The 12,971-nt window shown below is 41.9% G+C and overlaps 1 protein-coding gene across 1 annotated transcript; it reads left to right on the forward strand.

Moving 5' to 3' along the window:
- The first annotated feature begins 1,187 nt into the window (after positions 1–1,187).
- DNAAF3 (dynein axonemal assembly factor 3) lies at positions 1,188–11,863 on the forward strand. The gene is made up of 11 exons (XM_053452176.1): positions 1,188–1,270; positions 3,114–3,256; positions 4,089–4,182; positions 4,528–4,685; positions 6,908–7,084; positions 7,551–7,673; positions 8,894–9,016; positions 9,110–9,335; positions 9,432–9,546; positions 10,161–10,235; positions 11,163–11,863. The coding sequence occupies exons 1-11, from the start codon at positions 1,195–1,197 to the stop codon at positions 11,329–11,331; spliced, it is 1,479 nt and encodes a 492-aa protein (XP_053308151.1). The 5' UTR covers positions 1,188–1,194; the 3' UTR covers positions 11,332–11,863.
- The last annotated feature ends 1,108 nt before the right edge of the window (positions 11,864–12,971 follow it).

Here is a 12,971-nt window from a genome sequence, read left to right on the forward strand (position 1 = left end):
ATCACAAAAAAAGATCTGCCTCTTCACCCTGAGGATCTGCCCCTTCACCTTGAGATTGGTTCACCTTGAGAGTTGGGTGTTGTGGGAGACTCTGAGGCAAGTGCTGCTTCTGACACGCCCCAAACCCCGCCCATTTTCCCTATTAACAGCGGCGCGTGCCGTCGGCATCAGCCGGACCGCCTAACGACTTCAGTGTCCTGCATGCATTTCACAAGGGGGAGGGTCTGTGTAGGTGCCAGGACTGTCCATCTGGCACACTGGGAAAATTTATTAAATAATAATAATAATAATAATAATAGTAATAATAATAATAATTAAACTCAAAAAGTTTCAAGGCCAACTTCAGGCCAGGACTGGCCAACTGGGAAAATGTATTAATTAATAATAGTAATAATAATTAAACTCAAAGAGTTACAGGGCCATCTCCAGGCCAGAACTGGCCAACTCGCACACTGGGAAAATGTATTTAATAATAATAATATTAATAAAAATAATAATAAAACTCAAAGAGTCACAGGACCATCTCCAGGCCGGAACCACCCTGCCATCTCGTCACTATAATACAAATACTCGGTTTTTGCCAGGCATCCCATGTGTAATGACTGTCATTGTTTAAAAAGCCAAAATATTATTATTCTCTGCAAAACAAAAACTATGGGTACATAGTGCTAAAAAAGTGTACTATTATTAAAAATAACTAAATAATACTAATCAATAAAGAGTTTACAATATTTTATTACTTGTAAGACATTACTGTAGAATTTCCTGTTTATAAAAACATTGCAAATAAACAACAAACGATCCAACTACAGAAACCACACATTCACTCCCAGCCTCTCTGGGTTACCATGGAGACAGCAAAGCTTCCCTGTGCTGCAACCTAATCTGCTAGGATCTACCGGCACCGCCCGCCTCCTGACTGGTGCTGCGCTTCCATTAGCCCTTCTTACTGTCAATCACGAAATTCCGGCACTTGATTGGACGCTGCACTGTCTGCCTTAAAAGTAACGAGGTGGGTTGCATGTGGTTCGCATTACATATTTAAAACGGCTGCTGGGGGTGAGGAGAGTGGTTTCTGCGCCTGCAGGTACCGGGTGAGTTAAAAATACACTGTGCTTGGGGACATGTAGCATACTGACTGTACAGCACCGAGTATATTAATATATAATGTGCTTTATTCACAGAGTTCGTGCTATGGCTGCTGCAGGGAGAAGAGAGGTCTATCCCACCTGGTGGGGCTTCAGTCCTGCCCTGGATCTGCAGATGCATTGTGAGTCCTCAGGGGTTACCCACAAGTATATATATAATATATATATTATATGTATATTATATATCATATATATATATATATCGCCCACATACAGTGACCACACCGTATAGCGTAATTCTCATACCTGGGAACTTTCTAGATGAGCTGCCCCTGAGACTTATTAACCCTTTAATAGCCCAACATGAAGATTCTATAGTATATAGTTACTCGCCTCCGGTCATCATGGAAACCTTGACCTGTCGCTATTTAAGTATAAACTTAATTGACTCACCTGCATTCAAGCAGGGATATCCACCATAACATACAGGTAGTAAAGCACTAATTGTAAGCATTATATATAATCACGGCGGAGGAGAATAGGAAGGAGTGTGTGACCCCGAGAATCTGCCCCTGAGATTGGGGCAAAAACCCTGAGAGTTCCCAGGTCTGGTAATATTATTATTAAATCTTCTTAAACGACAGGATTCTGCTACCATTTGTTTTTATTTTCTTTATTGATGATAGAATTTGTGAGCGTGAAGGATGATGTTTATAAACAGAAAATAAACAAAAACAAAAGTATTTTTGGCTACAAATACAACGGGGTTTACCTATTAAGTGATTCTGATGGAAAACTTGCAAAGCGGCCTTATCACCATAGCAACCGCTGGAATTGTGCAATCAGCACGAACACTCGATTGATTGCTATAGTGATACCGGAATCCATCTTTACAAATAACCCAGAGGGGTTTATTCACTAAAGCAGAAGCTGGCGGGTGAGTTGTGGATTCGAATCCCTGCCTTCATCATCCATTTATATAATGGGCCCCGGACAAATTACTCTGCAAGAAGGATCCAGCCAGCCCTGCGCAATGTATAGTCCAGTCAGGGGACTTTCTAGATATTCTGATTTAACTATGCTTTATACAGGGCCATCCTTGCAGCTGATGCTCGCTGGGGTCTGCCCTTTATAAAATAAAGCAACTTAAGGGAGATGAAACAGCAACTCTCCTGCTGACTCCCTCTTTAATGAATAAACCCCTATTTGTACCCAAAACATTTTCTAATTGTAAACCTGTTCCCAAGCACCAGTAGCTTTATTCACAAGTCAAAATGTGTAAATCCATTTTTGGGCTTTTTGTGCTCCTCCTCATTTAAGGATAATGTTATCTGACAATTGGATGTTAAATGTGTCTGAAAAAGATCGGTATTATTTACTTTAATACTTGAACATGAGTTTCCTCAATCAGATGTAGAGTCAATAAATCCATCCCCGCTGGTACACTGCAGTTGTGTGATGTATTAAAGTGGAATTCCAGGGTATGACATCATCAGGGCTGTTCTGCTGATACAGGTCATGAGATGCCTCCATATGCAAACTCCCCCAAAGCAATGGAACGGTGCATACAGGTGTAATCAAATCGAGTCTATGAACACGTCAGTTCATCAACAGATCCTTCTACCCAATCCAAAATATTGGTCATTTCCCGATGATTAAATATGTAGGACAATTAACCCCTGTATGCATGTCTCGTGGCAGGCTTTCTGTGTAAAGAGCTCACCTGCGCCCCACAAGTTAGCCTCGGTTGCTACAACTCCCATTGTCTCGTCTCTTGGGCTGCTCCCCGTCCTTGGTCTTAATTCCAGATGGATGCGAAGTTAAACTGGGGAGTTTTTACTCATACTGGACAGTTATAATGGGAATCCCGACCCACGAGCTGGGTTCTAAAAACTGTTATTACCTCGATCTCTTAACGATGTGGAGATCTGTGTGGATCCCCAATTTCGTTACACTCAGACTCAGAGTTCCGGTATATGAATACTCGGCTATCCACAGAGAGGGTCACGTTATTTTTCTCTACAGGTCTCCAGAGTACCATCCAACAGCTGTCTTCTTCTGACGATGATGTGCCGGAGCTCAACATTCTGCTAGTGGGAGCGGGTGATGCCCGGCATCTCCTCAAGACGATTTGTCAGGCGCGCCGGTGGCCAAAAAGAAAGCTTAACGTAAGTGAAGACCATGTGTTTTCCTGCGAGGGACAGGAGGGAAGTTTATTGCGAAGGAGGAGAAATGTTAGAACAATGAGGTCATCATCTGAAGCTAAAGTTCTCAAAGGCTTAGATGTAATGTAAAGACGTTTTACTGAGAGGATGGTGGATACGTGGATCAGCTTCCCAGTAGATGTAATAGAGGCTACTACAGTAATGGAATTGAAGCATACATGGGATGGGCATATGGCTATCCTGGATCCAAAACAAATTTCCCAGCTAGAAAATCCAAACTATGTTCCTATTAAGATGATGGCGCTGGAGAGCTCACGCTATCGTCATTGAGACTGTTTGGGGCCATGTTTACATCTGAGTAACCCTGATATTGGGTATGTAAAGAAATAACCGGGGACCTCCTTGGGCATTAATCATGATCTCCAGAGCTTCACGAAATAACTCTTAGTGCTTCTAGAATATCTAACTCAACATGTCTGCTTCTTGCACATTTGTCACCTCTGTGACATATGGAGATGGATGAGCCTCCTCCATTGCAGGCTCCATGTGAGGCAGGCTCGTGAGATACGGTAGGGCATTGCATGTTGGAATAACAACGATCAACAAAGAATAAATGGATTCACAAAGGCCAGGGCTGTAGTAGGTTGATGTTTAAGTTGGACTCGCCGTGGGCTAATTATTGTGAGCCAGAGATGTATTTGGAATGGAGGCCCAAACCCATCTGAGGTCCTTCTAAGCTTGTTAATAACTTTTTAATATACATGGACCATATGTAGTTTCTGCTTTTATTGGACAATCGTTCCTTCTGAACCATCTGTATCTTTCACCCCGCTAGTTCTACATAATAGAGAGTGACCTGGAGCTCCTGGCACGGACCATGCTTTTTTTAACCCTGGCCCTCGAGAATCCGGAGCAAATGGGCTTACAAGGTAAGATAGAGTTCAACATCGCATAAGTCCAATCCAGGCATGTTTAACCTCATTTTAAAACCTCTCTGCACCATTTAGAAATAGAATTTAAATTGTCAGCATTGATTAAAGCGAATCCCCAAATGCTCTGCAGCTGTATGTTCCACTAAAATATGTTTGTTCTCGCTCTAGAAACTCTTCCTGACGTATCTTTGTTCCAGATGTTAGATAAAGCAAACATCGAATCTCTATTATATCATTTCTGCTTGCAATGGGATTGGAATCTGGGATTAATCTCTGACCATTACTCCAATACATTGGGAAATTTGTCCATCTTTCTACGTATCTGATTTCTCCCCCCCCCAGAAAAAAGCGAGAGTTTCTTGGAGCTCTTTGGAAACAGTCTGATCCGCAGTCAGACAGCAAACTATCTCCAGGAGAGGTGCGATCTCTTCATCCGCTGTGTCACGGACCCGGATTACCAACAGAATGTTTTCCCGTGGCTGAACCTCACCGCCATCAAGGTAAATCCATATTTATGGGGCGCACTGGATAAAATAATAACTCTGTCCCTCCGGACGCTTCCCAGCCGATCAATACTTACTGATTACCCTGCTTGAACATTTCAATTACTTTTCACTTGTTAGGTAAGAAGGTGTTCTGTAACTCCGGGGGGGGGGGGTATTTTGCTTGTTTATTTGACCGGTTGTGCTTTTGATTGCTCAAAACATCTCCTGTAGCTAATTTTCTAAAGTGTATTTTTCACGTGGGGAGGAGAACTTATGGGCAAGACTGGAATCGGTCAGACAAACTATTGTGTAAGAAAGTCACGCGTCTCAGAGGAGTACGGTTCTTGGTTGGGGTAAACTAGATTACTTGTGCTCCTGGTGAAGCGTCCGTTTTCTGTTTAACCTAGAAGCGTCATTTTGTTATCGTCCGTGTGATGGGGTCCGGGCTTGGCGCTCATGTGCTGGCGTCGTATCTTTATAGGGCTGGATATGCCGGCGCCCTGACACCTTCTACTTACTCCTCTGTATTTTTTATATTGTTGGATCTACAACTCTTCTTTCGAACGCTCAACACTACCTTTCTGATCCATGCTCCTTTTTGGTGTGGGACATACCAAGACATTTTGGACGCTGCTATGCTTCAGGGCTTTGTGGGAACAGTTTGGGGAAGGCTCTTTTCTATTCCAGCATGACTATGGAGCTTGCTTTGTGCGCTGAACTTGCTTTGAACTTGACCGGCCGCACAGAGCCCTGACCTCAACCCCATCGAACACCTTTGGGATGAACTGGAACGGAGATGGCGAGCCGGACCTTCTCATCCACCATCAGTGCCTGACCTCACAAACGCTCTACTGGATGAATGGGCAAAAATTCCCACAGAAACCCCCAAAATCTCATGGAAAGCCTTCCCAGAGTGAAGGCCATTACAGCCACAAAGGGAGCCATCATTGTATTAATTCTATGTGATGTCATCAAAGTCCATGTTGGTGTAATGGTCAGGCGTCCCAATACTTTTGTCCATATAGTATATGCTGTACCTGCTAAATCGCAGCCAGATCTGGTCTTATATTTATTCAAGGCGAAGAAACTTGAACATTACTCACTCGTTAAATGATTGCGACTTCCTTTATAATTTCTATTTTCCCGTTCTTACTTTGTGATCGCATCTTCGCTGTTTCCAGCTCTGCTTTGTAATTGAAGGACCTGCTGCGGTGCTTTCATCTTTCTGAGCGCCGCGTATGAATGGACCGCAGGTTTGTCATCAAAGCAGAACGTGACATTTGTTGGTTCCTTCTATGCTGCCGTTATGCTATCAAAATCCACTAAAAGCCTGTAGAAAATGAGTTGAAATGTATTTGAAAGATTTTCTTGCTCAGTATGGTGCTAAATCTCCCCGCATCTGCCATTAAAGTTATTACTGCGTTGTGATAATGGTAACGCGTCCGAAGTATTCATGATGGCTGATATCTGGGTTCTGTTCTTTCTAAATTTTGAAACCGCTTGTTGATTTTACTTTTATGTGGTGTTTGCCGCAATTTGTGGTGTTTGTGGACAATGGTGGCCCTTTATAAATAAGTAATAATTTAAGTTTAAATGAAGCTTTTATAATGGCTTTTTGTTTTTTCTTTCCATTTTTTTGCTATAATTTATTCTGGTTTTTGTATTCAGTTAGCTCAAGCATGTTACAAACCCTCGATCAAATAAGGCATTTGTTACCCAAAAAGTCTTTCAAAGTATACATGTTGGGTAATTAAAGCCCCAGGTCATCCAGAAAACGTATCATTGATACACTGAAATGTTTAGAAATGTTTATTTTTCTTAAAAAAAAAACCACAATGATAACATAACATGAAATGGATCAGAAACCCAGCGCATACGTGGTTAATGTTGTAAATGACTATTGTAACTGGAAATGGCTGATTTTAATGGAATATCTTCATGAGCGTACAGAGGCCCTTTATCACTCCCATCACTCCTGTGCTCCAATGGCCCTTTATCACTCCCATCACTCCTGTGCTCCAATGGCACGTTGTGTTCACTAATCCAAGTTTAAAAGGCTAATTGAATGTTTGAAGACCTTTTTTTACGAATTATGGTTCAGACAGAAATGTCCTTCTTTTCCCGTTAAACAGTAGTGTGTGTATGTATATGTGTGTGTATATATGTAGATATATATATAATATGTGTGTGTGTGTGTGTGTATACATAATATAATTATATTCTCTTTACTTTTGTAGTTTAAAGAAAGAGATGAGCTTGAAGATATTTTTAAGTTCTGGCGGACTCCGGAATCCAGGCTCTTTCCTATTGAGAAATATTGGGAGGCGAAGAACAGGCAGTTTCTTGGTCGGCGCTACGACTCCCGGAGAGGAGCGTACGACTGGGACCTGTCCATGAAGCTGCACGATAGAGGGGTAGGAAACCAAAGTACTCTGGAATAAGCATATATATATAATTAGTGATATATAACGACTCAGGATCGTCTGCACGAAATGTGCTAGTATAATACTAAGAGCGTTTCAGCAGTGCATCGGTAAAATACTTATTATAGACCATTTCTGGCTCTGTAAGAACTGGTAAACACATGTATGGTTTTTAAAAGCATGTACAGCATGGTGTGCGTTCACCATTTTGTCTGCCAGGTATGTTTGGGGCTGCTGTATTGCTGGGCCCAGACCAAGTTGCACGTAACACAGGAAGGTGTGTGTGTGTGTGTGCGTGTCTGCGTGTGTGTGTATATTCTGTTGGCGTTTAAGCCTGGCTCAGCGGTTATAATATTCCCATTGTAACATTGCGGGTCTGGTAAGCTTTAGTGATGTAAATTTTTTCCAAACCTCTCTCCCGTGAAGTGGGGTTTCATTCTCCCCGTTACCTTTCCAGGCCAGCGTCATCAACGGAGCGGATTACAACCGCTGGCGAGAGAAAGGCGTAGCGTTTGTGATCCGTGAAGGAATTTATGACGTTCCCAACAAAACCCTGGCCTCGTACATGAGTGTAGCACACGTGAGTATGTTTGTGCTCTGCTTCTCTCGATCTCAATGATTGTTTCTTAAATTCAATCAGCCCCGGTTAATAGTAGTGTTAGCGGTATCTGTACAGTGCTTGTTATAATTAAAAATGTTATAAAATATAGCTTGGTATAATAAACGAAGTATAAAAAAAGGAGTCTGCCCCATAGGGTTCCTCATGAACATCAACTCCTGTATTTTGGGTTATAATCTCCCCAACTGGTCTTTTAAGTAGAAGTTCAAAAAGCTTGGTTGCACAAGTATTGTAGCACATGTACCTGCCACCTGTCCCGAGGCACAGTTGGCCAAGGCAGGGAGATCACAGCGCCTGCTTCCAATTTAGCTGTGTGTGTGTTTAATAATCTTCTCCGGTATCTGTAGGACACGTTCAATAATCACCTGTCTGGTGTAAACCTAAATCTTTCTGTTTATCATGGAAACCCTTTGCTGGGGGGCAGGGACTTCAATAATTCAAAAATCTAATTAAATAAAAAAAAAAAATAAACAACAAATATCTGGCCTTTATCCTTCTTTAAATACGTGACTTCAAAACGTGTTCCCGCGTCCCCTTCCTATGACGTCATCGATGCAAATGTCTCCTACTTGGGCAGAAGGGACTTGCGTTGTCCCTGCAGCAGATGGTAGGAAATACAGAAAGAGGCCACGAGAAGCCACTTGCGCTGAGGTTTTAACAAGATAAGAGCCCGTTGTAATGTAGACGAGTAATTTACCGGCCGTCCAAATGATAATTGGGCTATTTCTGCATAAAAGGATATTCCAGAGCGATTGGCGAGAGTATGTAGGTGGTGCTGCAAGCTTGTAAATGAATCTATTAGGGGCTTATAACCCACCTAATTGTGCCGTTAATCATGCGCAAGGACAGATTTTTAGACTTTAATTTAAAGAGCAGCCCGTGAATCCACATCCTCCATGATGTCTCGAACAAAGAGCCGCTTGGATGGCTGATTAGCTGATACTTTGCGATTTTTAACCCATTAAGGACAATGCATTGTGAGCCCGTACATGTACAGTCTTTGTCGTGAAGGGGTTAAAGGGGCTGTGGAATATGCATTTCAGTGTATAGGATGCCTGGAGTGCCCCTTTAATATCAAATGGGCATTTTAAAGAAAGTGTGTTGTATATGTTGGCACTGATGTTTCTTTCTTATCTTTATTATTTTTTTATTAACATTTTGCTTTGTTGTCGCGGCCCTAGAGAAGTGGAAGGGTGCGAGCCCGGGGGTACTGGGGCGACATAATTACCAGCCCTTACATAGCCTTTGGAATTGAAACGGAAGAGAAGGGCTTGCTAATCACGGCTAATGGAGTCCATGTAAAGGTAATGTGATTTTATACATTATGTGACTGGACTTGTATATTATATAGATTGATATATGTGTTTGTAAATATCTATTTTTTTTTCTTCTTCTAGTCAGCTCAAGAAATCACCCAATATAACGTCCTCTCCTTATTCCACGAGTTGGTCACCGGACAGAAATATACTCTTCCAGCAGCAGACAAAGCGGATTCCGAACCCACAAGACGTCCCCCCGCTTTTCCTTCCAGCCCCCTCTCCGATACCCCGGCCGAAGAAACCAGGAACGCAACCGAGCGCACGAACCGAAACGCCGAGCCGGAGAAGCCGAGCAAACCCTTAAGTTAGTGAGATTTTCTTTTTTTCTTTTTTCCCCCTTTTTGTGATCATTAAGTCCAAGCTCTTTTCTCGTTGATAATCCGATGTTGCATTCTTTCAGGTTTCATCCCGCTGAGCGACGTGGAGATCCATTTCTTGCCCCTTAACTCCGTCAGCGATCTTCATCGGAAGAGCAGATTCCACAACCTGTTCAACCTCCTGTACTTCTCCTGCAGGTGAAGCCCGTCTTACATCATCAATACGACTTCATATCGATATGCTGATCCTGCTGTTATATTACAGGGACGTTTTCTTTTGTTGGGCGGCCTAAACACAACCTATATAAGGTGTTTGGAAGAAGAATGTATTCTATTTACGCGATTTAATGTATAAATGTTTCTGTTCCTGTTATTGTGTCCTCTAGGGCTGGAAACACCCGGTCCCACGGCATATTCTTAGCTTCTAGAAAAGATGGCATTAGGGCTATAGTGGCTTGGAGTGTCCCTTGGCCTCTGCATGGATATTTTATATATTCGTTAATTAGATGAGCTGCCGCCATGGAAACCCCCATGGATTGATTAAATCCTCTATAAGGCGACCTGTACCTGGTAGAAGCAGAAATACTTTCACGCTCGCCCGTCAGTATCGTCGCCCCGCTCCCCATAATTTCAACAATAAAGTACAAAGTCCCCCCTATTCAGTCTACATTTTTTCAGCCAGCCTCCCACGTAGGTGTTTTTTATGTGTTTTTTGGCAAACTCAAAGACTACAGTTCTACTGAATTCAGAGATTTAGAAACTTCATAAAGGGTTTTTTTTATTATTATTATTATATATTTTTTTCTCCCCAGCATGGTTCACAATCTGAAGCCTGAATACAAGCTGGTGTCCGCCAGAAAAGCCACTCTTGTTTTGGAACTCACAAAGTATGTATTTCTGAAGGTGTTGCGTATCTCCTGAGGTCTTCTCGGTCCGGTGGTCAGATTTAAAGCTTGCATCTCTTACAATTAAAAAAAAAAAAAAAACGTATCCTGCCGTTCAAAAGTTTGGGGTCACTGGAAAACTGGGATATTTTTGGCTGTAACGTAATTGCAAAAGGGGTTTTTCTAATGATCCGTTAGCCTTTTAAACTTAAACTCGGATCAGCGAATACAACGCGCCTTTGGAACCCAGTAAGCTGTAAAGTTATTTACGACCGTCCCGATCCTGAAACCCATTCCAGCGCGAGTCCGGCGACTGGTTACTCAAGGCTTTTTATTTCTAACTTGTTACATTTATTACACGATTCCCAGTAGAGGAAATATTCCCGCCACACAAGGGGGTGCAGAGTGCGGGCCGCTCTCCAACAAGGGTTAACTGGCTGCCCTGTACAATGTAGGGTTGGGTCAGGTTTTAAAATAGCTTGAGTGATCCGGTGACCGTACGTCATGGGAGATTGAATTAGACGCGCGCGCCATGAATGAGTTTTAGGGCAGGTAACAATGTAGATTGCCGGTGCGTTATATAATAAGGGCTCGATATAGAGATTGATTTAGGTGCAAATTGAAACCATCAGCAGTTGGTTTCCATGGTGACTGCATCACTTTGCACCAGAATGCCTCTTTTTATCAAACCTCAAACGTTTGACTTAGATGAGCAGTTTGTATTAAACATATTATAAATTTTTTGTTTGCTGTCCCTTTAAGGGGATTCGAGACACTCAAACCTATAAATATATATAATTATTTAACATTAATCAAATGATTTCCCTTGTCAATGTACATGCAAGCACCCCAAATGTTAACAATGAGATGGATTTTGGATAGTAATCTTTTTATAACAATGTTGTATTTGTATTTATTTATTTTTATCAGATTCATGGTGGATCTCCAAACAGAAAAGTTAAAAAGCTACGTTTCCATAGTGACAAAAGTGGCAAAGGATTCGGGTTTCACCGCCACGGAAAGCGTTGATTGGAAACGAGATCACGTTGCCACGTTTGAACGGACGGATGATTTGGGGGGACAGCCGCCGGAGCCGTGATCGAAGCCGCTTCTTCGTGTCTTCATTCGGACGTTAATGAAGGTGTTAAATAGATTTGCGCTTTATACGCGCGTTACTTATAATTGTACGTTTTTCAGATACCATTTCCCACATCTAACAGCCCCTTAAAGGGACCTTTTCACCACGATTTGGCCTCCCCCCCCCCATTATTATGCAGTCAGGCTCCAGACACACTCCAAAAAATGATATTCTGTTGGCAAATTTTTATACAATCGTCCGATTTCAGCTAATTTTGTATGAAGACGGAACGGAATCAGTGTCGCCGATCACCATGTGATTTTTGTTCTCTTAGGGATGCAAAGTCATAGCAGATGAGACGTTCAGTAACCAATTAATGACGTTTAACCCCGTAAAATACATTTGGATAGTGAAGGGGCGTTGACATGGTTCTAATATGTAATTACATGGAGATATTTATTCTATTTATTGTTTTGTGTGAACCAGTTTCCTAAAGTTGAATTTTTAAGAATAAAATCTCTTAGAATATCTGATTTGGTATTATTTTAAGTAAGGTTTGATTTCTTATTTGCTGTCTAATTCTATGTTTTTCTTGAGATACCAAAATTTGGTGTTTTTTATATATATATATAATATATATATTATTTTTTTTTAATTTTTTTTTTATATATACATTTATTATTATTATTACTGTTGTGAATTGTGCAAAATTATACGGCGTTCCTTTTTCATTTAAACCCCCTCCAGGCTTCCTCTGTAGCCCTTTTCTCGGACTGATCGTTTTATTTAGTATATTGGATACGGAAGGAGACGAGGGCCGAGCTCTCCGGAGATTACTGTCTCCCTTTCCACTTTCACCTGACAAGTTCCCATCATGGCTTGAGTGGTACAAGAATTAGAGGCAGTCCAGTCCTCTTTACTCAACCCGATTCAAGGTTTTCCTGTCAATCCTGCAGGCTAGGCCAGTATTTACCCCGCCTGCTTTAGATCGTGTCTGGGAAACGTTTTACTGTTAATGTTTATATACATTACCGTTTAAAAGTCTGGGGATCGCTAAAGAAATTTGTGTTTTTGAAAGAAAAGTGGATTTTGTCCATTAAAATAACATGAAATGGATCAGAAATACAGCGCAGACGTTAATGTTTGAAATTATCACTCCCATCACTCCTGGGTTCAAATGGCCCTTTATCACTCCCATCACTCCTGGGTTCAAATGGCCCTTTATCACTCCCATCACTCCTGTGTTCCAATGGCCCTTTATCACTCCCATCACTCCTGTGTTCCAATGGCCCTTTATCACTCCCATCACTCCTGGGTTCCAATGGCCCTTTATCACTCCCATCACTCCTGTGTTCCAATGGCCCTTTATCACTCCCATCACTCCTGTGTTCCAATGGCCCTTTATCACTCCCATCACTCCTGGGTTCCAATGGCCCTTTATCACTCCCATCACTCCTGTGTTCCAATGGCCCTTTATCACTCCCATCACTCCTGTGTTCCAATGGCCCTTTATCACTCCCATCACTCCTGGGTTCCAATGGCGCGTTGTGTTCGCTAATCCAAGTTTTAATTAAAAAGGCTAATTGGTCGTTAGAAAACCCTTTCATTATTATTATTATCTTTTATTTATATAGCGCCAACAATTTACGCAGCGCTTACGT

The sequence above is a fragment of the Spea bombifrons genome, chromosome 12 (genome assembly GCF_027358695.1).
Source record: "Spea bombifrons isolate aSpeBom1 chromosome 12, aSpeBom1.2.pri, whole genome shotgun sequence".
NCBI classification, from domain to species: domain Eukaryota; kingdom Metazoa; phylum Chordata; class Amphibia; order Anura; family Pelobatidae; genus Spea; species Spea bombifrons.